This window comes from Lampris incognitus, chromosome 4 (assembly GCF_029633865.1).
Source record: "Lampris incognitus isolate fLamInc1 chromosome 4, fLamInc1.hap2, whole genome shotgun sequence".
Taxonomy (NCBI): Eukaryota; Metazoa; Chordata; class Actinopteri; order Lampriformes; family Lampridae; genus Lampris; species Lampris incognitus.
Genome location: NC_079214.1, coordinates 24,871,749 through 24,898,865, shown reverse-complemented (window position 1 = coordinate 24,898,865; position 27,117 = coordinate 24,871,749). Strand labels below are relative to the sequence as shown.

At 41.8% G+C, this 27,117-nt stretch overlaps 1 protein-coding gene across 1 annotated transcript in view; it reads left to right on the top strand.

Annotated features, from left to right (window-relative positions):
- uacab (uveal autoantigen with coiled-coil domains and ankyrin repeats b) overlaps positions 1-21,207 on the top strand; it is a 71,289-nt gene extending 50,082 nt beyond the window's left edge. Inside the window, exons 8-18 of the mRNA XM_056278622.1 lie at positions 6,065-6,246; positions 10,859-10,896; positions 11,403-11,459; positions 11,774-11,881; positions 12,533-12,565; positions 14,655-14,685; positions 14,810-14,859; positions 15,483-18,188; positions 18,517-18,669; positions 19,398-19,463; positions 20,011-21,207. Coding sequence (XP_056134597.1) covers positions 6,065-6,246; positions 10,859-10,896; positions 11,403-11,459; positions 11,774-11,881; positions 12,533-12,565; positions 14,655-14,685; positions 14,810-14,859; positions 15,483-18,188; positions 18,517-18,669; positions 19,398-19,463; positions 20,011-20,082 — 3,496 coding nt within the window. The 3' untranslated portion in view covers positions 20,083-21,207. The remainder of the gene's footprint in view (positions 1-6,064; positions 6,247-10,858; positions 10,897-11,402; positions 11,460-11,773; positions 11,882-12,532; positions 12,566-14,654; positions 14,686-14,809; positions 14,860-15,482; positions 18,189-18,516; positions 18,670-19,397; positions 19,464-20,010) is intronic.
- The last annotated feature ends 5,910 nt before the right edge of the window (positions 21,208-27,117 follow it).

Sequence of the window (27,117 nt, the reverse complement as noted above, 5' to 3'; positions counted from 1 at the left end):
AAGTATATATGTATAAGTAAAAAAAAAAAAAAAAAAACTGGGCTTGAAAAAAAATGTCAGATGTTTTTTCTTTTTGCTATAATCCCTGAGTTAGTCTTTGTATGCAGCTGTGCCTTTTTGTGTGTCAGTGTTAATTTTGTTGATGAAAAATCCAGTGAAAGATGTTTTTCAGCTATTTATTTTTGCATGACAAAAATTAGACAAACACCAAATCAGAACAACCATAAAAAAAACAAAAAATTAACTACACTTACATTTCTTCATAGTTTTTGTTTACAGTGATACATTTTGATTTTGTTGTGCCATTTTCATCTGGGGAAAATAGCAATGAAAATGAAAAGTCATCGACAACCTAGCACCCCCTAGGAGAACAAATCGCTATTCTAAGTCCTTCATTCCTTCTGCTATCAGGCTGTTAAATGCCGAGAGTAGTCATTTTAAATGAATGCTTTATTTTGTTTTAAACCATAATAGTTGGTTTATACCTTTGTCTGTTTTTCGCATGGCTTGTGGTGTTAACATGTTGTTATCTCTATGCATCCCTATTTAGTTAATGTAATGGAGGACAGCTCCCCTTCTGGTCAGGTTATGCATGTGCAGTGTATTGCCCCTTCTAGGCGGGAGTCTCTTGTCATGCGCAGTTGTGGTGGTGCTCATGCTGAGAGCAAGTTGCTGGTCACTTGGTATCGTGAGGAAATGGAGTGAATAAAGTCGGTTTCACTGAAGATAAACGTCGTGTTTATTCAGAACAAGTTTAGTTGTCAACATTGGTAGCAGTCGATGGTTAGCAGAAAATGGCTTCTGCTAGCTACAAAGTTCCACCGAAGTTCGATGAGTCCCGACCGTACGAGAGTTGGAAAAATGAAGTTGCTATGTGGAAGCTCGTTACTGAGCTGGATAAGAAGAAACAGGCCCTTGCTGTCGTCCTGGGGCTTGAAGGAAGGGCAAGGGATATCGCCATGGAAATACCCGCTGCAGACTTGAATACAGATGGGGGTATGGACGTTTTAATTGCAAAACTAGATGGAATGTTTCTCAAAGAAGAGAGGGACCGCGCTTACGATGCTTATTCGTATTTTGACTGTATCAAGAAGGACAGTTCTGTGTCCATGGCGGACTATGTGATTGACTTTGAGCAGCGATACAATAGAATGAAAAAGTATGATATGACTCTTCCCGATGCCGTATTGGCTTTTAAACTTTTGGATACGGCTTGTCTAGACGAGAGGAGTAGGCAAATGGCGCTGACAGCGTGTACGGATCTAACGTTTGCGGCAATGAAGTCCGCGCTCAGGAGGATTTTTGGAGGGAAAATACAAGTCGACGTGACTAATGGCATACAAGTAAAAGATGAAGTGTTCTACACAGAGCAGCGCTCGCGAGGAAGATTTAAACGAACAAGTAACGTTGTGCAGCAAGCTGGACAAGAGTCACAGACAACACAGGTTGGACAACAAAAGCCACCGTTACAAGGTACTAACCCACTGGATAGGTTCGGTAGGCGATCAAAATGTGCTGTATGTCAGAGCACGTTCCATTGGGCCAAGGACTGTCCCCACAAGAATAGCGAGCAAGTAAAGCTAACTGAAGAGCCAGCAAAAGTAGAGGACACATTGTTTACCAAAGCCTCGCTGTCTGAATCAGCATCAGAGATCTTTCTGACTGAGTCGTTAGGGACAGCTATCATTGATACTGCATGTACCCGCACAGTATGCGGAGAAAGGTGGTTGGAAAATTTTGTCGCAGACCTCAGTCAAAGCCAAGTGAACCAGATAGCGCAAAGTGAAATTCCAAGCAGCAGACCATTTCGCTTTGGAGATGGGAATATAGTACATTCCTCCAAAATACTGAAACTGCCTGCAAAAATAGGACAGACAAAATGTCAAGTGGAAACTGAAGTAGTTAAAGCTGATATCCCACTGCTTCTGAGTAAGACTTCACTGAAAAGGGCAGGGACCATTTTGGATATGGAGAATGATAGTGCTGTGATGTTTAATCAAAATATCCCTCTTGAATTAACCAGCTCGGGACACTATTGTATAGATATCAGAGACGAGCACAGAAACAAAGCCAATAGAAACTGAAGCACTGACGGCTCCAGAGAACAGCCTGAATGAAGATGAGGTCCTCACAGTCACAGAAAATATGACCGCAAATGAGAAACACAAAGTTCTTCTGAAATTGCATAAACAGTTCGGTCACGCCTCCGCCGAGAGGCTGCAGCGGCTCATCCATAGCTCTGGAAATAAAGACACAGAGTGTGACACGATTTTGCAGCACATAGTACAGGACTGTGATATTTGCCATAGATACAGCAAGACGAAGCCAAAGCCTGCTGTGGGCTTGCCTCTTGCTTCAACGTTTAATGAAACGGTGGCAGTAGATTTGCATGAGTTGGAACCAGGGGTATGGTACCTCCACATCATTGATCAATTCACAAGGTTCAGCGCAGGAAGCATTGTAAAAACCAAGAAGTCCTCAGAGATCGTCAAGTCATTTCTTCATACATGGATAGGAATCCACAGCGCCCCCCAGAGGCTCTACAGCGATAACGGAGGAGAATTCAATAATGCAGAGTTCCGTGATATGGCTGAGAACTTTAACATTGAGACGAAAACAACAGCGGGATACAGTCCCTGGAGCAACGGACTACTGGAGAGGCATAATCAGACCCTCACCGACATCATTCTGAAGGTCAGGCGAGAAAGTGGCTGTGACTGGGAAACGGCCCTGGACTGGGCTCTTATGGCTAAGAACAGTATGCATAATGTGCACGGCTACAGTCCACGTCAACTTGTGTATGGTTTGAATCCTAACCTTCCTTCTGTACTGGTTGATAAACCACCTGCACTAGAGGGTACTACTATGAGTGCTAGAGTAGGAGAGCACATTTCGGCCCTACATGCTGCTAGAAAAGCATTCACTGAAGCAGAGTGCTCAGAAAGGATAAGACGAGCACTACGTAAACAGCTCAGAGCTACAGATGAAAAATATGACATGGGTGACAAGGTGTATTACAAACGAGCTGAATGTAATGAGTGGAAAGGACCAGGAATTGTTATTGGTCAGGATGGAGCTGTTGTTTTTGTAAGGCATGGTGGAATCTTAGTGCGAGTACATCACTCTAGACTTTCCAAGGTGAACACAAGGGTTAACGAAGAACAAATGGTACAAAATGAAAATGATGCTGAAACAGTAAATGATCAACAAGACACAGAAACAGGAAATGATCAACAAGGTATAAACAATGTAGCTGATGATTTAGCCAGTGAACAAAATAGAGAGAATAAGTTACCTGAAAGTAATGTTGCACAAACTGAAATGGCCCATAAGCCTAATGCACATGATAATCCTGTCCCCTCTGCAGGTATGAGTTTAAAAACAGGACAGACTGTAACATATATGAACAGAGGTGACAATACTCTACTTAGAGCAAGAGTCTTGGGGAGAGCAGGCAAAGCTACAGGGAAATATAAAACATGGTATAACATGCAACATCTAGAGAATAATGGAAGTGATGGGCAAAAGGTATCAGTTGATATCTCAGAAGTTGATAATCTCCACATAGAAACAGACAGAGAAGCTGATGTACTTATAACGAAAGACATCTCATTTGATGCAGCTAAACAGGAAGAAATAAAGAACTGGCACAATAATAATGTCTTCGAGGTAGTTAAAGATGCAGGTCAGAAATGTATCTCTACTAGATGGGTTTGTAGTCTTAAAGAAACACCTAAGGGTATTGTGCCTAAAGCACGACTGGTTGCCAGAGGTTTTGAAGAGATAAATATTCAAGAGCTACAAAAGGATTCCCCTACATGTGCTACTGATTCACTTAGACTTATGTTATCAGTGATATGTCAAAACCAGTGGGAAGTGCATTCTATGGACATCAAATCGGCATTTTTACAGGGTATGGAGCTATCCAGGGATATTTATATCCGCCCCCCTACAGAAGCAGGCTGTGAACATGTTGTATGGAAACTTAAGAAATGTGTTTATGGACTTGCAGACGCATCACTATATTGGTACAACAAAGTGAAGGAAATCATGCAGACTACTGGTGGTAGAGTGTCTCAGGTGGATCCAGCAATATTTTATTGGTTGGATGAGCAATGTAAGGTCACTGGGGTGCTTGCATGTCATGTAGATGATTTTCTCTGGGCAGGCACATCAAACTTTTCATCAAACGTAATCCCGCAACTGAAATCTGTGTTTAAGGTTGGTCGTGAGGAGCATGAAAAGTTTTCTTATGTAGGAATGGATTTTGTAACGGTAAACGGTGAGGTACAGGTACACCAACAAAGTTTCATTGACAATCTGCAGCCTATACCCATTCAAGCAGGTCGGGCCACACAGAGAAGTGAGCCCCTTAATGACACTGAAAGAGAGCAGCTACGGTCAAAAATAGGACAAATCCTATGGGTTGCTAAACAAACAAGACCTGATGTTATGTTTGACTCGTGTTGTTTGGCTTCTAATATAAAAGGGGCAACAGTACAATCTATTCATGAGGCTAATAAGGTTATCCGTAAGCTTAAATCTGAAAAGGTAACACTCAGATTCCAACGTCTGGGAAACACTGATGCTTTGAACTTGATAGTATTCAGTGATGCTTCGTTTGGGAACCTCCCTGATGGAGGTTCACAGGGAGGTACTTTGATAACACTTATGGGAGAAAGAGGGAAGTTTTCCCCACTCAGCTGGCACTCTAAGAAAATCAGACGTGTGGTCCGCAGTACACTCGCAGGGGAAACTCTTGCTATGTCAGATGGAGTAGACAATGCAATGTTTCTGGCCACACTATTTTCTGAACTAACTACTGGCAATGCTGAACTGAATGCTCCCTCCGTGCTCTGTGTGACTGATAACCACTCTCTGTATGATGCTCTCAAGTCTACAAAGCAAGTCACAGAGAAAAGACTTAGGCTGGAAATCAGTAGCATTAAAGAACTCATACAAAGCAAGAAGATCAAGGAGGTGCGTTGGTCAGACACGAAAACTCAACTCGCTGACTGTCTCACAAAGAAAGGAGCATCGGCTCTTGTGCTCTTAAAGGCACTCTGTGAAGGACAATGGGACCTGGGTTAAAAGGGTGTTGGATGGACAATTGATTTTGTTCTCAAATGTTTCCATGACATGTTGATTTCTCTGGAAATGTATGTTCCATAATTCACGCTGTGAATTTCATTTTTTGTTTTCTGTTTATTTCTTTAAAAAAAGAGAATGAGATTGTTAACATGTTGTTATCTCTATGCATCCCTATTTAGTTAATGTAATGGAGGACAGCTCCCCTTCTGGTCAGGTTATGCATGTGCAGTGTATTGCCCCTTCTAGGCGGGAGTCTCTTGTCATGCGCAGTTGTGGTGGTGCTCATGCTGAGAGCAAGTTGCTGGTCACTTGGTATCGTGAGGAAATGGAGTGAATAAAGTCGGTTTCACTGAAGATAAACGTCGTGTTTATTCAGAACAAGTTTAGTAGTCAACAGTGGGCCTGTACGTTCACTGAATGTAGTGGTGGAATGTAACGTGCAATGCATCTTAGGATGCTTCACTTATGTATTTATTTATTTATTTATCTATTTATTCATTCCTTCTATTGTTTTAACTTGTGCAAATTTTTGTCCTTTGCCTGGTCTTCATGAGTCTGCATGCAAGGCCAGACGAGGGTGACAGTGTGCATCTCTTAGCCATGTACTGATCTGTCTATTGTCTCTGACATACTGATGCTTGCTGCTTGTCTGTGAGTTTGTGTGCGGTCTGAGTAGATTGTAAAACTGAATTGCCCTTCTGGGATAAATAAAGTTGTTCGACTCTTTAACCTGGATAGATATGTTGATGAGAAACAAGTTGGATCATGCATGCCTCACTGACATTTTGTCCGAATCCCTGTTAGACCCAAAGGTGAATCTTCATTTCGTTGTTGGCTCATTTGCATCATGTTAATGAGGTCGTGGACCAATATCTTTAGGCAAAGTTTTCACTGGGGAAATTGTGTGTGTGTAAACTGTAGATACTGTGCCCTGATGCCCATATGCTTACTATGTGTGTCTTGGTATTTACAGGACAGCTCTGATTCTGGGCTGTGAATACGGCTGTAAGGATGCAGTGGAAGTACTGCTGAGGAGTGGGGCTGACGTGACGGCAGTCGATGGCTTGGGCCATGACCCCTACCACTATGCCCGCCTCAGCAAGAACCAGGAACTCGTCGCCATGGTCAAAAGCCACCTTGACAATGTCAACAGAGGTCAGATAGCAACACACAGGACCAGAATCCTGTCCATATGTTCCCCCCACTACGCATGTTTGTGTAAGGTACATGAAGTATTAAGTATTTGGATGAAAGTTGTGTTCCCTCTTACCAGTCAGAGATTGAACATGACAAAATCATTTAATGGGAAAAATAGCCTTCTGCTAGGTTCATGTTTCTCTATCAGTCCATTTGAACAGTTGGTCTTTATTCAGTGGCTGGGAACTAAGAAAGAGGATGTTGTCACCAAGAACTTTTTGGCAAAGCTCTGCACTAGAGGAAATAACTCACAATGTTTTATAAGTATTTAAAAACACGACCTTTTTAATTTGTCCATACCCGTTTGCTGTCATATTCTGCCATTACTTTTCGTCTTCCCTTGCTTCCCTTTACATATAGCCTGTCCTCTTCCCATATTTCCTTATGTCCTCTAAATCCGGAGCTTCCTTACAGATCACAATTGACAAACATGATTTAGTGTAAAGAATTTCTTCCTTCATCATGGATGATATGAATGACTTTTATAATTGATGTTTTTGTTTTTTGGCAGGCATGTTTGGGTAATTATAATCTCAGATGTCTTTTTTCTTTCTTTTTTTCCTCCTGATATCCTTACAACCTACGTATGAGAAATGATATGCCTGTTTTCAACTAGTGTCAATACTGAATCAACTTTCAAGAATGTTAGCCTATATTTTGAGAAGCAAGTCGGACAATGGCGTAACTATAAATGGTGCAGGCAGAGCGGTTGCACTGGGGCTGTGTGTGTGGGGGGGGAAGCAGGCTCTCCAACAATGTGTTTGGTGGAGAACGGGCCCTTGTGAGTGATTCGGATTGCCATCTCAGAAATATGCCTGTATTCAAAGAATAACTCGTTATATTAAGAAAAATAACGGTGTCATTTGCTGTATATGCCCTTAAAAAGGCAAACCCAGCTCCATCATGATTTCTTTTTTTTTTTCTGGGTAAAAAGTCTGTCTATAACAAAATAATAAGCTTATTCCACATAAACTGTAAAAAAAACTATTCAATTAAATGAATAGTTTTTTTTTAATTTTCTTTAGTATTTTTGTCATAAGCAGATATGCAATGATTAGTGATGTATGTTGATGTCCAATGTCAAGTTTCTATTTGATTATGTGATGAGATGATACAATATCGGTGGAAAATCTGAATGTAGCTGAGCAGATCTGCAAGCCAATCAAGCAGTCATGCCTTTCAAACATAAAAGTGTCAGTATGAAAAGACGAGAAAAGAGGAGGAGGAGGAGGAGGAGAAGGTAGCAAAGCTCCCTAAATTAGATTCCTTTGGCTTTTTTATAAACAGTCGCCAGCCCACAGATGAACCCCCCCCCCTCCTAACAACGATACAGCAGTTTGGCTGGCATCAGCATCGCTGCCCTCAGTGGTGTGTCAACAACCAGGGTACCATTAGGATAGCAAGCTAGATATAACGTTAGTCCTAAATAATTGTACACCCCCCACCCACCCACACACACAGTTGGACTGACAGTCCATTTTCCCTCCACCAATTATTGCATGATTAGGAAAGCAACCTTAGACAAATTACTTCATTACCGTACTTGACATACTGCACAGATGATTGACACCACGACACGACACGTGTGCAATAGAGGATTTTGAATTGCAGTGCTGACACATCAGCGCATGTTTTGATTGTTACTTCTTTGAAAGTTTACATCGCCAGCAACAGCAATTTCCCCCGATATTTCAATCACGGAGATGCACAGCTGATGGACGCATCTCCGTTCAGCAACAAGCAACTGGATAAACTGACTGCAGAAACAGTTTATCAATGTCAAAAACAAACTTAACGTCAGCTCCAGTCAGCTGTAAATATTTACAGTAGTCTATCTATCAGCTCACCTGCTGATGTGTTATTTACCTACATACCTTCCCACTAAAGGCTATAGTTATGTAAACATTCCAGCTATAGTTGGTTGATTAAGTGACTTGTTGGTTTGACTGACCGTCTGTTTATGTTACCGCGTGTCAGAGCGCTACCCATGGATCTGATAGCATTCTCTTTTTTTTTTTTGTGTGGATTTTTTTCCTCCCAATTGTATCCGGCCAATTACCCCACTCTTCTGAGCCTTCCTGGTTGTTGTTCCACCCCCTCTGCCGATCCGGGGAGGGCTGCAGACTACCACATGCCTCCTCCGATACATGTGGAGTCACCAGCTGCTTCTTTTTACCTGATAGTGAGGAGTTTCACCACAGGGACGTAGCGCATGGGAGGATCGCTGTTCCCTCTCCCTCCGACCAGAGGAGGCGCTAGTGCAGCGACCAGGACACATACCCGTATCCGGCTTCCCACCAGCAGACATGGCCAAATGTGTCTGTATGGATGCCCGACCAAGCCGGAGGTAACACGGGGATTTTAACCAGCAACTCTGTGTTGGTAGGCAACGGAATAGACCGCTACGCTACCCGGACGCCCTGATAGCTTTCTGTTTGACTTAGTAACTCATTTGACTGTAAAATCCAACGCCTTGATGATTATAATATATATATGCCTAATGTGTGTGTGTGTGTGTGTGTGTGTGTGTGTGTACGCTTCATAACTAGTAACTAGCGTGCACTAGGGAAGTCAGATTATTATGACAGTGGTTATGTTGTTCCAAAAATCTTTTTCCCATCTTTCCACATTTCCTATCTCTGTATGTACCTGTCATGTCTGTGCAATCATTTTCAGGAAAATGTCTTGACAGGGTCACAATCCTTACTGTACTGCAATCAGTGAGAGCTTTGTTTACACCATACATACTGCGTTGCCTGCAGCAATGTGAACCTTTCTGGTGATTTCTGAATAACTGAACGCTATCCTTCCTGATAGACGCTCACACCAATTGAATTTGTCATTGCAGCAAGAAGGAAATATTTGAAATGGTGACTGAGTATTAACAGCTCCAATCAGCACTTAAATACTTTTGAGAAAATTTGATCCCTAATGTCCTCCGAAGTGTACATTATCAGCGTGAGCCTATTGGAGAAAGAAAGGTTAAGGTTATCATCTTGGTTGCATCATTGTGTTGTTGATAATAGGTGTGGAAATAAGCCACTTTGATTTCCAAATGGAGCCTTTAAAGTGATACTGACATCAAAATCTGAAAATTGCTATTGATAGGCTATGTTCTGAGTTAGAATGTGACCACGGAGATATTCAGGGGCCAAAACAGCGCATCTGCGGCCACTCAGGAGAGATCTGTGATTGACTGTAGATGGTGTTCCAATGACAAATTGTGCCAGTGGATATGTAGACACCAGTCAGTTTACATATAAGGTGTGTCCGTAGCAAGATCCTGTAAAACCGCAGAGAAGCCGTTCTTTCACCCCCTCCTGCTAGCTACTTGGCTTGAGTTTGTGCTATTTTGCTGAGACTTTATTATCGATCTTGTTATGACGTATCTATCTGTCTATCTATCTATTTACCTAAATATCTATCATCTATCTATCTAACAGTTATTTGTATCATCGAACATATTATTCACCAAGTTGTATTGCACTGCCGTGCTGTAGGCCTACCACCATTTTTTTCTACGGCAAGTGACGAGCGGTACCAAGCCCTACCCACGTGAACACCCAGGAAGACAGTAGCCAATAGCTTTGAATTCATAAAACCACGTCTATTTTCGGTTATGATTCAAACTCCCAATGTTAAAAAATGTGTTCAGAAAGGGCTTGTCAAGTCTCTCTTTAAGCCTAATCAGCAACCTTACTGTATTTGATATAATTCGCTGAAAGCTTTGTCAATGCGGATTCAAATTGAGACCTGCAAATATTTTTGGTCACAGAATGTGTTTCAAGTGCCAGAGAGGTTGTTATAGAAGAGGTGATGGATGGCTGTATGAATTTAATATTTGTGTTTTGCGAGTTCACTTCGAGTGTCATTTGAGAACATTTTTGGTTATACAGTCCTGGTATGTTTGGTATGTCCTGGTAATATTTCCTTTTTAAAAACAAAATTCAACAATAATTCCTGGCGGTCTTTTGGAAACCAGGGTACCATGTTGATTCACATTTTTCGCTTGGTGGCTGTCAAGTGATGCCACTGCTTTAATCATTCACCTACATTTCTTTCAAGAGACGATTACTAACTTGCTCTCAAGTGCTGCCATAAACCTGCTGGGAAAACACTTAACCTAAACTGAGTTTAGCTATGTTGTCTGTCCTATCGTTCATTACAGTCTCAGAACAAATCACAGCAGCTTTACTCAAGAATAGTGGAAAAAAAATGAGCAAAGGCTTATACTCTGAAGTCAGAAATTGTACTCAAAATTAGGAAAGGTTTCAATTATCTGTAAATCAAAACTTTTTTTTTTATTCAAAAGCAACAAAAGATCCCTATCACCAGAATTATTCCATATCCTATTCAATAAGAGCAGACAAACAGATTGTTGCACCCTCTGCCTGATGGGTTTAATTAACAAACTTTTGTTACCACATATATATAAAAAAATAAAAATTAAAAAAATAGGGGATGTCTTTGAGCAATAGGTGGATATGAATGTACTTTTTATGGTTGCTGTTTTTGGACCATTGGTGAAATGAAAATTAAATTAAATTCCTCTCTTTTTGGTTTGTCACAGTGAAAGAGGCTGCCAAGATGGAACAGAGGAAGAGACAGGTAACCCAGAAGCATCCACTTTACACATGGAACATGTGATTGTAATGGATATGAACTGACATTTGGACCGCCATCTTGTTTCTGCAGTCCTGTTCTTTGACAGCTGATAAAGCTCACAGATGTTACCTGTTAAGACTATATTGTGAAGGAAAAGGGCCAGATAAAATGGCTTATTTCTGGAGGTCACTGAACATGTGATAGACACCTGTCCTTTGCAGTGTTGTATTTCTACATCATTTACCTGAATGCTCACATAACAGTTAATGGCTTCTTGTCACTAATGATCAGGTTTTCACATTGTGAAGTCAATGGTTCTCCAGTATAGAGTCAACATTGTCTTAAAAAGTCCCCTCAGTCAGCAGAGCCCCATGATGCGCTGGCTTCCAGTCAGTTACCCATGACTGCCATCTAGTGACAGGTTGTGAGAATGTGATTTGCATAATTGGTAGCAATTTGGGATGTAGGCAATCTAAAAAGTGAGATAAGAGAACCTCTTTTTCACACAGCAGTCAGTGGAGAAATCGGAAGCGGCAGAGGCCAGCATCAGAGATAAGATCATACACGTGAGTACCAACTCACCCCTTCATGTGTGCGCACACACATTTTTATTTATCAACCATTTGGACTCACATCCAGTATCCACGCTCTGTAATGAGCTTTGCTAGAATTTACTGTACTGCAATTCAGATTATATTTTGTCCACCAACACATCAGCATCGATAAAGTTGTTGAGATTCTTGTCATTACCATCTTGTTATTTTCATATGAATTCTGGCTCTGATAGATTTGGATAGTGATTTATCATTCTTTATCATTGTATGACTTTTACAAGTTGGACTGTACAATTTACAGTTATGTGTGTGTTTATTTGTATCAGGACCTGGAAAAGCAGAATGAGAGCCAGCAGGAGAGTCTGAGGAAGTTCCAACAAGAACAGAGGGCTTTGTTAGACAGGATTAACATGCTCCAGCAACAGCTCACACAGGTACACTATACACCAGCATACAACAGTTGCACTACTGGCCGTTTGCACTCAATGCACCTAATTTGCACAATAAACGGAGAACATCACTGTTGGTATAGGGGAACATGTATAATTTCAACAGTAATAAATGCTGGGGGAGTGGTTCACAAAAATCAGAGCTCTTTCACCATCAGGGCTGGGATCTGATTTTCTTTTTTTAAATTAAGAAAAGACATTCTCAGAGGCACAACCTTTCTGTTGCAGCACACACAAGTCTTTGGCAGGGTGCATTATTTCTTTTTAATTTCCACACCAGTTGAAAAAAAAGGTAAATGTAATAGTTAAAACTGTAATGACAGCTGTTCCCTTTAAGATGTACTAAGCTTTATAAGCAACATACATGGAAGTGATTGTAAAATTACTTTATTCTGTTTTAATCGTTTACAATCCAGGTGCTTTTTAGAATTTAGATTTAGAGTAGGTGTTAAAAATGTGCGTGAACTTTTCAGAAAAGTTGCACAGGGCAGACTTTTGATAGAGGATGGAGAGGAATTCATTCAGAAACATCATCTATTCAGCTTTTGAAAATTGCTGTCCTCCAAGGCAGACTGTACTGCAGTCCATTCTGAATCCTATCATTGAATTTTAATGTTTACATTTGTTCCCATGCAGGAAAAGCTAACTGTGGAGGACTCTCACAAAGAGGTAAGGAAAACAAGGAGGCCGTTCAAAATCTTTCTTTTAGAAGCCCTTGCGAGAGATGCTGTGAATGTGACAGGACCCTCTGAGTTTGAGAGTTAATGTGTATGCAATTGGTCTTCTTTGTATTGACTCGGAAGGAACAACTGAAGCTCTTGGTCAGTCCCGAAGGAGCAAGAGGCCTGGAAACTGTTAAAGTTCAGCTCCGGAGCACCCTGGTCTGTGACCTTGTCAACACTCTGCCATAACACTTAGTATTGCCATTCTTAGTTATGATAAGTCTGTGCACCAGAAGAGTAATAAGAGTAATGTAACAGTAGTAGTAATACTCCAACCTCACCGCATGTGCTTAGAAATGTAGTGCCTCTTAGGAGTTGTGTGGCTTGTGTTTTGAGATAAGTTGGACTAATTCTACAGAATGTACAGTAATTACTATGTAATTTGTTTTCCTTTAACTGTATTTTGATGACTGATGTCAAATGACTAATTTATAAAGTCAATATCAGTTAATAATCTGATATTGCATATTTCCCCACTTAAAACCATCACAAACATGGGGCGTCCGGGTAGTGTAGCAGTCTATTCCATTGCCTACCAACACGGGGATCGCCGGTTCGAATCCCCGCGTTACCTCCGGCTTGGTCAGGCGTCCCTACAGACACAATTGGCTGTGACTGCGGTTGGGAAGCTGGATGTGTATATGTGTCCTGGTCACTGCACTAGCGCCTCCTCTGGTCGGTTGGGGTGCCTGTTCGGGGGGGGAGGGGGAACAGTGTGATCCCCCCATGCACTATGCCCCCTGGCAAAACTCCTCACTGTCAGGTGAAAAGAAGCGGCAGGTGACGCCACATGTCGGAGAAGGCATGTGGTAGTCTGCAGCCGTCCCTGGATTGGCAGAGGGGGTGGAGCAGCGACCAGGACGGCTTTGAAAGAAGGGAAATTGGCCAAGTACAATTGGGGAGAAAAATTAAAAACAAAAAACATCACAAACAGACCATAACTCTTTGAAGGACACGTTTGCCGATGTTTTTGTGCAATGTGCAGCCAGCACTGATAAGTAGTGTTATTGGCTGAAGCAATGAAGTCTTCCCTGTGTAATATGTTGGTGGAGAAACATGTGTTCTCCTGTTCAGAGTCATTTCCACAGTGCCTTCACCTACCAGCGTGAATTGCCAAAAAGCCTCTGTATTGTAGTCCATAAACTCCTCTGCACTAGGGGATGTCATTTCCATCGTTGGAAACGTAGCTTAGCTGAGAGGAGGAGGACGCATTTGGAGAATGGTAGAGATTAGAAACCCAACTAGGCTGTAGTTTTTCCACCTACCAACTGACATCATGACATGTCACTCATTGGCGGACAGAGGAAAAAAAAGTGTTTCACTGCGGCCCCAAAGATCTAAAAACAATTGGCGGTGTATATCATATGCTATCCCTGTTGCAGATAGCAGAGATAAGGTTTAAAATCAGCAAATTTACCTTTAACCAAGACAGATGGCCAGTCTACATTATTTATCAAAAGCTTGTTCAACTTTTTTCCCCCTACTTTTACTAATGTTGGAAAACTCTGGGGGAGGGGGTCAGATGAAACACAACCTTTTGGCATATGTAAACACAACTAGAGCTAAGATCAAAGAATAATGCCCTTAAACTATTCATTCTCCCATGCTAGCTCAGCCTGCTGTAGTTGCTAGTGGAAAAATTGCAAATCTTCACTGTATATGACTACCTTTCGCTGTCATCAGGACATCTGTGAGCTAGCTAGGTCCTGTCAAATGTCTTAGAATTGAAAGTGATTATTGGAGATACAGACTGCAAAAAAAATTCCATTTGGAGAATCTGCTAACCCACACAAAACATACTTATTATTTCAAAATTATTTATTTTTGATACCATGCCCAAATCATACCCCTATTTAGTCCATGTCTTGGTAATATTAACTTTCTCAATGTATCTCTGGATTTACCTGGAAATATATGCCTGTTTTAAATCAGCCACTCAGAGCCTTAGTGTATGTTGCTACAGAGATGTTTTAAGCTCAGTAGTTTTGAATATAAAGGATTTCACAGTAAAATTATGAATCCCAATGTCTTTACAGGGGGACTACTCTGGACAGTCTGTAATCAAAGGTGGGTTGTGTTCAGTTACTTTTATCAGTTCTATACAAAGCTGGACAACATGTAGAAAAAAAATGCCCTCAGTAGAGACAAAATAGTTATAACAATGATGTTATGTGCCTTGCCTCTTTAACAGGAAAAGAAAACAATTTGGTCAAGCAGTCACAAAGCTTGGATTCTGCTCAGGTATGCTTCGTTCTCAGGGACAGTATTATTGTATACTCGTAGTATGTGTGGTTTGCAAATGCCAAGGTTACATTGTTACTGTAATGTAAGTGTTAGCTGTTCCAGTATAGGCAGCCTATGGCAAAGGCAATTGGCTTATGACAGCGATGAGGAGACAGTAAGCTGCTGAAATTCTCATTTTATAATTTAAAAATATATATCCTCTTTGCCCTTTAGCAAAAAAAGGTTTATAATGTGTAAGCTACAACGGCTGTAGGGCAGAATCAGGATAAAACATTGAAAAAGTCATACTGAACTTTAATATAAAGATAAATTGTGCTAAGCCTATTTTTAGGTTTTCTTTGATCTCAAAACCATCATAAAGCTTAAGTGACCACTGCAGGATTTTTTGTGAAACAATAATTAGACAATGAAAAGGTAACTCCCTTCACAAATGCAAGGACTGGTCTTCTTTCACCTATTCAATTTTTTCGCCATACAGTGTGGATTAAAAGCGTGTGTGTATTTGTATTCATAAAATATATATTATCCAATTCAAATGGCTTTATTGGCATGATGTAACACTGTACATATTGCCAATATTATTTATTATATATTATTTCCACTCTCTGTGTGTGCCTCAGAATCCCAGCCCATCGCGGTCCCAGTCCAGACCACTAGAGCTCTCCAAGGCTAGTGTAGGCTGGGATCAAACTGGTGAAGTAGAGGCCCTTCGACATGAGCTTGATGCAGTGAGGAGAAGGCAACAGGATGCTGAGGATGAGACTATCCGGCTTCAGTCTGCCCTGACACGCAAGAATCAAGAGTGCCAAGAACTGGCCCAAAATAGAGTCACCATCCAGAAACAGGCTGATCAGCAGATTCAGGAATTGGAGGATGCCCTGAGGAATGTCCAGAAGCGGATGCTTGATTCTGAGTGTAAGGTCAAGCAACTGCAAGCCCATGTGGTAGCAGTCAAGGAGCACTTGGGAGGCCAGGGTGCTGAAGAACTCCGTGCCCAACTCCAAGATATCAAAACTAAGTATGAAGGAGCTTCAGCAGAAGTGGGTCGTGTTCGAAACCGTCTCAAGCAGAGCGAGAAGGCCTTGGAGGAGTACAAGAGCAGCGAAGGCCAGTTAGCAGCTGAAACAGAAAGGTTAGGTCAGGAGATGAGAGCTCTAACAGCAGAGAGAGATCAACTGGCTGAAGCCCTGTTAGAAATGGAAACCCAGAGGAATGAGGCCCCTGCTAAACATGGCAATGTGGTGTCAGCTGAGAAGTTTGACAACATGAAGAACCTGCTGACCAATGCTGTGGATGAGAAGGAACGGCAACTTACTGAGCTGAGGGAAGACTACGATCGTGTTCTGGAGGAGGTTGCAGAGCTCCACCGGGAACTGGACCACTGGTCATCCCATGGAGGGAAAGGTACAGTATCTTCAGAGGAACACCAGCGAATTAGGGCAGCACTAGAGGAGCAGAATGCATCATTGAAAAGGAGACTGACAGATGTAACTGCCAAAAGCCAGGCACTAATCCACGATGTTGAGGAAATTGAGGAAGAAAGAGAGATACTACGGGAGCAAGTAGATGAACTCAACAGCAGAATCGAGGCAGACTTTATATCCCTGAAAGACCACGAAGAAACTAAAAGTAATATGATCAAGGCCATGGAGGAACTGGAGGACAAGCTAGTTGAAGCCAGTGAAAGGTATGGAAAAGCAGAAGCACAGGTCCAGCAGCTTCAAAATGAGAGGACCCCACTACTTGAAAACATCACCAGTCTTCAAAGTGGCAATGAAAAACGCCAAAATGAAATGGGCAACCTCGTGTCTCAAAATGCTGACCTAGTGAAGGAGCTAGATCTTCTGCAAAAGAGGTGTGAAGAAGGAGAGAGAAAGATTGCACAACTCACTGCACAGACTGAGTCCTTGAACAAGAGGATAGAGGAAGAGTATGTGCCCAGGCACCAGCATGAGCAAGTAAAGATGGAGCTGGCTGCTGCTTTAGAGAATGCCAAAGCTGAGATATTTAAGTTGGAGACTAAGGAAAAAGAAAGTGGGACAGAGTTGAGAAATGTGAAAGATGGAAGTGATAAGTTGCAAGAAAAGTTGGAGAAGGTTTTGACCGAAATGAAAACAGACTATGTTAGCCTTAAAGACCATGAAGCTGTCAAGGTAAAGTTGAGTGCTTCTGTGGTCAAGGCAGAGAGCAGAGCAAATGACGCATCAGAAAAGTATGCACTGGCTCAGGAGGAAACCGTGAAGCTTAACCAAGAATTGGAGGCCCAGAAGAAAGAACTTGACACCATACAGGAGGCTATCCGGTCTAAGTTTATCCCTTTGACAGCCATTGCAGAGAGGGAAAACGCTTATGAAGTCAAACTTAAGGACTTGACAGCAAAGTTATTAGAACTGGAAGAAAAGTACAGTCAAGAGAAATTGGTGGGAGAGCACAACAAACGGGAGAAAGAAAAACTAAACATGGAGATGGTGTCCATTCAGAAAAGACTAGAAGCTGCCTTTGTTACCAGTGAAAAGCAAAAGGGTATGGAAGAAGAGTACAAGGGCAAAATAGAGGAACTCATTCTGAAGCTGGTAAATCTAGAGCAGCAGTACAAGGAAGTAAATGAGCAGAGGGATGAACTTAAAGAGCACAATGTCTTGGGCAACACTAAGATCCAGGGTCTCCAACAACAACTGGAATCACAGTTGGCTAAGCTAGAGAAGTATGAGGCTGAGCACAGAAACCTCCAAAACACCACAGAGCAAGCTGAAGCCGAGTGCCACAAAGCAAAAGAGGCTCAACAAGTAGAAGCCCAGAAGGTCTGTTCCTTGCAGAAGGAGCTCCAGGGACGCTATGGAGATCAAGCTGCCATCCTCCAACAACACACTGAGGCCAAAGAAGCTCTAGAGGCTGAAGTGGCTAAACTACATCTGGCCCTCAGCGAGGAAGAGGAGTGTAGTGCCCAGAGGGCTGAGGATGTATCTGCCCTGCAGTCTGAGCTCCTGCAAGCCACCCAGGCTCTTGAGGAGCTTCGTGATAAGGAAGACCAAATGAGCCATCTAAAGACTGACAATCAACACCTGAAAGATGAGGTTGCCAGCCTGAGTGACAGGCTCCTGAACCTTGCAGAACAGTGTAAAGAGCTCCACAGGGAGGCAGCCCAGGCTCGGGAGGGTGAAGACAGGACGAGAACAGAGATGGAGACTGTGCAAGAGAAAGGCCATGCTGTGGAAAGGGAAATCAGGGAGCTGAAGAAGAGGTACGACGAATCACTCAGCACTATTGGTGATCTTCAGAGAAGGATCCAGACATCTGCTGAGCAGACTGAAGTCAAAGACAAAAAGGTAAGAAGGATTTGTAGTCTTGGAATTGAATTCTAAATAATTCTCAGTAACATAAATGGGATTAAATGTAATTGTTGTAACTATTTTAAGAGGCAGTTTGCATGTTTGTCAATAGGAGAGATGAACAAACCAGATAGGTTGGATAGATATTTATATATTTTGTATCAGCAGCCTATTTTGAGTAACTTGACTATTTCACTACTTTATTTAATGATATATAATGTAGTTTCATAGTTAACATTAAACATAATAATGTTAATGCACACTTTTTGCTGCTTCATCAACCACCAAAGCAATAACAGCTCCATTTTATGTTTGTGTGTCCCAGATCACAGAGTTGCTAACAGACGTTGAGGGATTGAGGCAGGCTCTGAAAGGTCTGTCCCAGCTGGCATACGCAGGCAATGCGCCCAACAAGAGACAGGCACAGCATATTGACACACTTCAAGCCCAGATCAAGAGCCTACAGCAACAGCTGGCTGTGAGTGGACACAATTTATATACTTTATTTTTAGGTCCCTTGTAGGAGGAGCACAGGGACATATATTTTACATTCAATTACTGTCAAAAGACTAATGTGGGAAGTTCGCTAACTGGGGGCAAACCCATATATCAATTATTTTTATGGTATTCTCTTAAACTAGTATGAGTGAGAATGAGTATTCATTATTTCCTAATGCTACTGTAAAACAGTAAAAAAGTATCCTCAGTTTCTAGTCCATGAACTTGTTAAATGCGTAGAACTTAACAAAACAGGTTTATTTTTTTAATGGTGACCCCACTATAGAGTTTTTTTTATTAACTTGGGAGAATAGGAAACCAAACCAATCTTTTACCATCTCCAGAAGTTAAATTTGTGTTGCAAGACCAGATAAAAGAAAAAATGGTGCATCACCATCAAAAAGCACATAACACTCAAATCGAGAGTGGACTGCACCAAGATATAAAGCTCACCATCTCTATTTCTTTACATGAGATGTTGACAAATTTCAGGAATATAAAGGCTGTGTTTTGCCCCGAGATTCAGGTGAAACTAGAAAACGAGTTATTAAAGCAGAGCCAGAATGAGTCCATTCAAAGCCTCTGCCACGTCGACATAGTATTGTCCAGTTTTCAGTAAGAGATGCAAAAACCTATAACCCCCTCCTCATCATGTTTCCCATGCTTTCCCCCTGTACTTGTCTCCCTCCTTTCATCTTCCTCCATAAGGATGCTGAGAGGCAACACAGGGATGTGGTTTCAATCTATCGCACTCATCTTCTCAGCGCGGCACAAGTAAGTCTCTGTTGTGTTTTAGATCCAAGCCAAAAACTGTCACTTTGAAGTACAATGTAAATTGAGCATTTTAACTACTGGCACTTTGTTGTGGAGAAAAAGTTTAGAATGACATCACATCTAGATGTACAAGCATATATAGTCTTAATTTTCATATGCAAACATCTAACAGTCTTATTTTTGGTTTTGTTGAAGAATGATGAATAACATGACATTATATATGAATGTATGTATGTATTAATGTATGATTGTATCATTATGTATGTATGAATGACAGTGTTAGTATTAGTAATTATATCAAATGGTGGACCTTTTTCACTGCTGGATTCAAATCCCATTCATTATTAGCCTGTTAATGTGTGGTATGTCAAAAATCCTGACAACACAACAGCATTAATGACAATTTTGGAAAAAAAAGTTTAAAATAATCTGGATAAACCATCTGAAGCACATTGTTTCTGATGGTTTATCCAGCGAAAAACTCACTGGCTGTTCCGTGTTGTGAAGTATCGCACAAATTGATTAAATTTCCCCCCTTCTCTCCTAGGGTCACATGGATGAGGATGTCCAAGCTGCCTTACTTCAGATCATCCGCATGAGACAGGAGTTTGTGTGTTAAAGTGACCCCTGGCAAAACACGGTGCTAGCTGCTGCCTCAAATCCAGCATTCTCCCATGCCTCGTTACAGAGCCTCTCCGCTGTGGCCCCTGTGGGTGCCGTGTACGTTTGTTTCTGCAGATCTAAAACATGTGTAATTACCAGAAGGTTAGTGATACTGATTTAAACTATTTTAGGGAAAATGTCAAAGCAAATGGAGGACTAAGTGATTACTCCTTTCCAAATCATTTTGACTTGATCAAGTACAGGATCATCTTCATAGTTGGATATGAGTAAGATGCTATTGTCTCCTGACTAGATTCTTGCCTTGCTTGTGTTGTCTTAACTCTCAAGATGTACGTCGCTTTGATGAAATTGTGACATTGTATTGTAACACGTCATACATATTTTTCTGTCTAAGAAAACAAGGTAAATCTCTGCATGGCTTTATTGATCAAGTATGTTGCAAGAATGTGGGAGACGTTTTCCATGTTTAGGTACCCTTTTTGGTCACCCACTCTAGAGATGTAGAGATGTTCATCTGAGAAGTGAGGTGGATATGAGGGTTGAGGTTAGAAGACTATGTTCACATTCCCACTCAATTCACCTACCATGTCTTTTTTTGTCCTATTTTGTTCAGGCTTCTACCAAGTGTTAGAATTTAGTCAAGTTGGATCATTTCAGTCCTCAATGATCAGTTCAATCATACTTTTTCAGTTTACAAGTCAGTTTTATTTGTATAGCCCAATATCACAAATTACAAATCTGCCTCAGGGGGCTTTACAGCAAGGGCCAAACTAAGTGCCCTTTTTTAACTGTAAAGCAACTACACATTTTTGAAAGCTTTAAGGAGACAGCCTGCCCAAATTTAAGAAATACAACTTGATATGTAATCAGAGCAATTTGCCATACTGCTAATAAGACCAGTTCTCTATCGTAATACTCAGGGGTAGATACATTTAGTTCAGCTATCCTTCAAAACACCCCCACAGTACACTATTTACATGGGATTATGCTGGATTTGACTCATAGTGTTTGGTGAATGGAAAATGGAGACATAGAGAACTCTTTGCTGTGTCCAACAGTTTGCAGTGCCGCGTCCTCCTTTTGTTGAAACTAGAGTGTCCTCTTGTGGCGAGACTTGGCAGGCCAAGTTCTTAAATAATGCTGGCCTAGGGGTGGGCAACTACTGTTCTTGGAAGCCAAGATACCTGCATAGTTTGTGCAAAGAAACTGCTCAATGATGTATCGATTACATCGCTTTCTTTTTCTTTTTGTTGTTGTTGTCCATATTGGTTAAAAATAGCATCAGGAAAAGTCAGTCACAAAAGAAGTGTACTGGTTGTTTGGCAAAAAAAAAAAAAAGCAAATTGGGACTCATCCATTACTGACTGCAGTGTTGCAGAAGTTCTCCTGCAAAGACACTACTTTGTATTTCTGAGCAAAATCACAGCCTTATAAAGCTCAGAACTTTGCAGCTTCTGCTGTCTTAGAACAAGAGTTCCTTACCCCTGAGCCAGCTCTTTGAGACTTTTTGTGGTTTAGTATAGTGGTGTTGTGACTGTCGAGCAAGTCTCTCTTGTGCCTTTACACTGATATATTTTTTCATAGCTTTGTACTACTTGAACTACTTAACACAAAAAGACAATTATAATGAAATTCAGCAGGTCTGGAGTAGAATGGCACAAAACTTGTTCAGGGTAACATTTAGGATTGCATTTGAAAAGAATGGCATAAACCCCCTATATTTACTATCTGCAGATAGGCAATCCTTTAACTATTTGAAGCACTCCAATAATTTCTTTACGTTTTAGTTAACACCTTAACAAACAAAGTCTATTACTTACTGTTTTACTGTGATGGTTAAATGCTCTGATAACAGCTCTAGATAGCTTAATTAAATAACAGTGCCAGCAATTTATCTAAAAGTCCAAATATTTTTCATTTTTCTACAGTTTTTGATAAATCTAAATTAAATTTCCCTCCCAGTAATGTGTGATAACTTAAATCCACCAAATCTGAAACAGTACGTTTTAATTGGTTGTGTTCTTTAATGATGATACCAATGATAGTGGTGTTTGTGAATTAATGGTGAAAAAAAATTAATAAAAGTGCCTAACATAGAAAACTATTTTTGTCTGGTGCTTTCTTTTTTTAAAAAAATCTGTTCAGAAAAGTCCTTGATAGGTTAATGCAATATACATAGCACGTTTTCATACTAAACAAGGCATGTGTCTATTATTATAACATCTACTTCTCTCCCTCTTATGGGAACAGCACAGTTCATGTGGTTTCACTTTAAGTACAATCAACCCAGGAATGAAAGTGAGGGCCTCTTTGGCACACAGTGTTCACTTTTATCTTTGAGCCTGTCGTTCTATTGATTTGTCTGTTGCTTTTTTTTTTCTCCTCACAAGATTTATTTTTCATTAAAACTTTTGGTAACGGGACACTGAGCTGTTTCCCTCAAGATGGAGACATCCAAACTATCTTAGGTCCGCGTCTCAGAGCAGATGAAATCGTGGCATGCACAGTAGCAGCGCGCTGCAAGAAGCATTCAAGAAGGAGCATGCCGTTAAACTTGCCTGTATGTTTATTTGAACATATACCTTTTTGTAAAATAGTTTTACCAAGTGTTTATGGCGAGCTTATACATCCCTTTATTACACCCTCCATATTAAACACACGCACACACAAAAATATACCCTCTAATTGATGCAAGACTTGTCCTGGACTTGATTGTTTTAAGAAAAGCCTGCTGGTTTCAAGTGGCAGTCCTCCCTCCTCCCACCCCCACCTTCCGCGGTTTTATGACGCTGTTATTTGCGGTCTGCACTGAATAAGCTGTTCTCAGCAATTATGGCAGATACAATTCAATCTGTCGAATAGATCTTTCTTTAATCTCATTTCCAGACCCCTAATCAGTCCCATACATCCATTTGGTTAACCACAGTAACCCCCCCCCCCATCCGCTCCCTGAGGGTCCCACCTCTTTCATAGTCTTCACCCTAAAACGGGCGACGTCTTGGGTAACGTTGCCCTTCCACTGTTCCTTGATCAAAAGCGTTAATGGTCAATGTGTCTGGGTGGGTGGGGGTGGGGGTCTATATAGACTACATGTATAAGATATATATTCACACATATTGAACAATATTTCATGAGTTTTTTTTTTAAATCTGTCACAGCTGTCTACTGACAAATAACTCCTCTCTCCGCCTTCACAGGACTGCTGTTAGCAATATCTCAACTCCATGGACTCTTATAGTGACATTTAAAATGTTTGATTACCTCGTTCTGTTCAGCACACGCTTAGAATATTTCTTTAAGCCTCATCACTTGATCTGTTCCCTCTTTTTCTCTCTCTCTCTCTCTCTCTCTCTCTCTCTCTCTCTCTCTCTCTCTCTCTCTCTCTCTCATTGCTTTATATGCACTAAATCCTGCTTGTTTTAAGTATTCCATTTTCACCCTTCATATCTCACCATCTACCATTGTTTCTTAAGCTTCTCCTGCCTGTAAAACTTCTTTCCTTCCTTAATTTCCTCCCTACATTTCCCTGTTTCTCTCTCTACCTCCTCTCCTTCCTGGCTAATTCCAAAGGTCAGGTCAGTCAAGAGGTTTTTGCCATCTTTGGTTCCTTGGTGTGATTACTAACAATTTCGTTGTCACTAATGGGCCATAATTCAGGCAGCCCAGCCAGGTTGTGAGGGCCACACTGGGGGCAGTGAACATGGGGCTAGGGGCCCCTCTCTTTTCATTAATCCCCAGAGGGATCGGACTACGCTTGGCCCCTTTAATGTTTTTGCAGAGTTCCAAAACACTTTGTTGCCTCAATAAAGTTCATTTATGGGATAATAACGCTCTGGAGGACACATGGTGCTGATTTGAGTTGGATGGTTTCAGCATGGCTCGCATTCCCAGTTCAAACCTCTCTCGCTCTCTCTCTCTCTTTCATTCCACCTTGTTCCTTTTTTTTCCCTCTCTGCTTCTCATCTTTCTGTTGCTCCCTGCCTCCCTCTCTCTCGCTCTGTATCCCCCTTTGCAACACTTGGCGGTGTAACTGTCTGATCCTTGGTTGACCTGGGAAAGGCACACCTGGGAGTGTGTGGCAGACGGGGTAGGAGGCACTCATTTCCCAGGATTTATTCCAGAGCTTTGGGCAAGAAAGGTGGGGGATAGCACGGTGGGGTTGGACAAGGGAAGAGGCGATCGGAGCGATGAAAACCCTAGAGCCCAAACCTTGGCAGGGGATCAAGCTTTACGTGCAATGACTACACCAGAGCTGTGCCCAATGAAGTGCCCCTATACGTTAGCCATATCAAGGATGTGGAAGTGCATGTATGGAATACATGATTTAAAGCAGATTCACGTACTTAAAAGAGGGGTTAACACACAAACACATGCAGAGATTAGAAACAGGTCCAAACTCTGCTTCCCCTCATCCCTTTTGGTAATTACATGTGGGGGTTTACGCGAGTGTTGGCCATCTTTCCTTGAAACGCAATAGGGACATTGTATACCACTGTATGCTAAATGGTTTCATCTGAGCTCAATGTTTTTCTTCTTCCCTCATTAGTACTCGGTTAACCACTAATGCTTAGTGTATCTGCTTGGCTTCTACCCTCTACCCATTGACTTACTGAGAAACAGATGGGCCCAAATCCCCCTACCTCCTTCTTCCTGTCTTTCTGTCGTCCCTCCCATCACCTCTTTTCAATAATCTCTCCCTCTCAAACGGAAAATCGACCCAGTTTTGCACGTCTGCTCGTGGCGCAACACATGAGGCCGGGTATGTGGTTTAATGGGATAAGGCTGTGGGCTGAACATTGGGTTGCTGGTGCTTGGAAACATGGCTGAGGCTACCTCTGGCTGCTCCAGTTATCTTTAAAGATGTTGGGTTTAGGCCCTAGGGCGTAAGCTAGAGCTTGTTAGTGTGGTTGGAAAAGGCTGTTTGATTCCATGATGAGAACTGGATGAGCAGTTGTGAGCCTGAAAGACTGAATATTTTGCTGGCTGTACAGAGCCACCTCATTTTTTTCAGATGCAGTCAGTACATTCTCATGATGCTTAAAAAAAAACATGGTGGATAGAAAGCTGCCTTCTTGCTGTAGTACAGCCTAATTAAAAGCAAATGACTTGCTGATTGTTAGATAATTTACCCTGGTTAAACATGTGACTCAAAAGAATACTTGGGCTAGATGTCTTGGCTTTAAGATTTTTGCAGCATTAGGTTGTTTGGAGGAGGTAATCCATCCACACCTATTCCAAATACAGTGAGAAGTACTCCAAAAGGAGACAACCATTAGCATTCTGTTGAACTACCACACCACGCTGGTTCCCTAACAGTGCCGTATCCACAACAGCAAACCATGTTTGGGTTCTACATAACCATATGTTAACCACCAGGCAAGCAGAATAATGCTGAGGTTCATGGTTCGAGCCCCAGCGTTGCCTCCAGCTCAGCTCTGTGTCACAGGGAACTCTTTCTAAGTCACTTTGGATAAAAAGAAAATATCTGCTAAACATGTAAATGTGTGCTATACAGCGGAAGATTAAATCATGGCACCAAGAGGTAAGAGAAACTGCATTATAAAGAAATACAAAATCAGAGGCATTTTGTCAAGAGAGTCAATGTAAAGGGCCATTTTGACAAGGTGAGAACAGGGCCTTAAGGTGTCTTGGCTATGCCTCCATTTTTCCTGTAATTCATTACGAAGTAGGAGACCCCACAATTGACTTCATTGTTATGATGTTGCGGTGAAACTTCCACTTCAAGGATAAAGGAAGGAAGAACACACCGTCGCAAAGGCAGACCTATGATTAAAGTGTAACTTCCTCCCCTGGTCTGAGCCTGACTCCACCCACCGCATAATTTGTAAAAATGCTAAAAAAGTGGGTGGGGAGGGGCTGAGAAGGAAGGTGGGGAGGTGAGGCGGGAGTAGCTGGGGGGCAATCAGCGAGAAGGCCCGGTACGCATCTAGAGTTGCCGCCGGTCCCCTCCACCAGCCCGCCTTCCGACACAAGGTCGGACGAATTCGACAAAAGCCGAGCAAAAATTGAGTGGAAACGGGAATAACATGCTGCGAAGATGCCCCAACCGCAGCAACACCGCAGATGGAAGGGGGAGGTGGGTCGCCCACCTCTGACTAGAGAGCATTAACTTTTTTTTTTATTATTTCATGACGTAATAAGTCTCAACCCCTTGCAAGGTCAGGGCTGGTTTAAAATGGTAGATGCCAAGGGGCATCTGGGTGGCGTGGTGGTCTATTCCGTTGCCTATACAATCCCCATGTTACTTCGGGCTTGGTCGGGTGTCCCTACAGACACAATTGGCTGTGTCTGCGGGTATGTGTCCTGGTGGCTGCACAAGCATCTCTGGTCAGTCGGGGCGCCTGTTCAGGGAGGAGGGGGAACTGGGGGGGAATAGCGTGATCGTCCCATGCACTACATCCCCCTGGCAAAACTCCTCACTGTCAGGTGAACGAAGTGGCTGGCGACTCCACATGTATCGGAGGAGGCATATGGTAGTTTGCGGCCCACCCCGGATAGGCAGAGGGGGTGGAGCAGAGACTGGGACGGCTTTGAAGAGTGGGGTAATTGGCCAGATACAATTGGGGAGAAAAAGGCGGGGGGGAATCCCAAAAACGACAGATGCCGTGTTGAACCATTTTGAACCCATGAAATGCCGATTTTTATAAATTTGGTAAGAAATGTCAGTATTAACACCAGCATTGATGTGTTTCATCCCCACACAGTCATAGTTCAAAAAACACGTTTAAGTGTTTAGGACCTCTTTTACAGATTCCTACTGTTAACTTTTTTTTTATTCTAGAAAAATGTTCACGTGGAGCATCCTGATGGTCTTCATACATTGCTTTTACTTTGTTCCATATATTAATGGGCTTTGACTTTAATTTTTATCAAGGATAAAAAAACAACCAAAAAAAAACAACCTCACAATGGAAAAATTGCGCAGTGATATAAAGGATAACAATTTTAACCTGGCAGTTCAAATATTTTTTCATTATTATTCTCAGCAATCGTCCCATTAAAATTATTA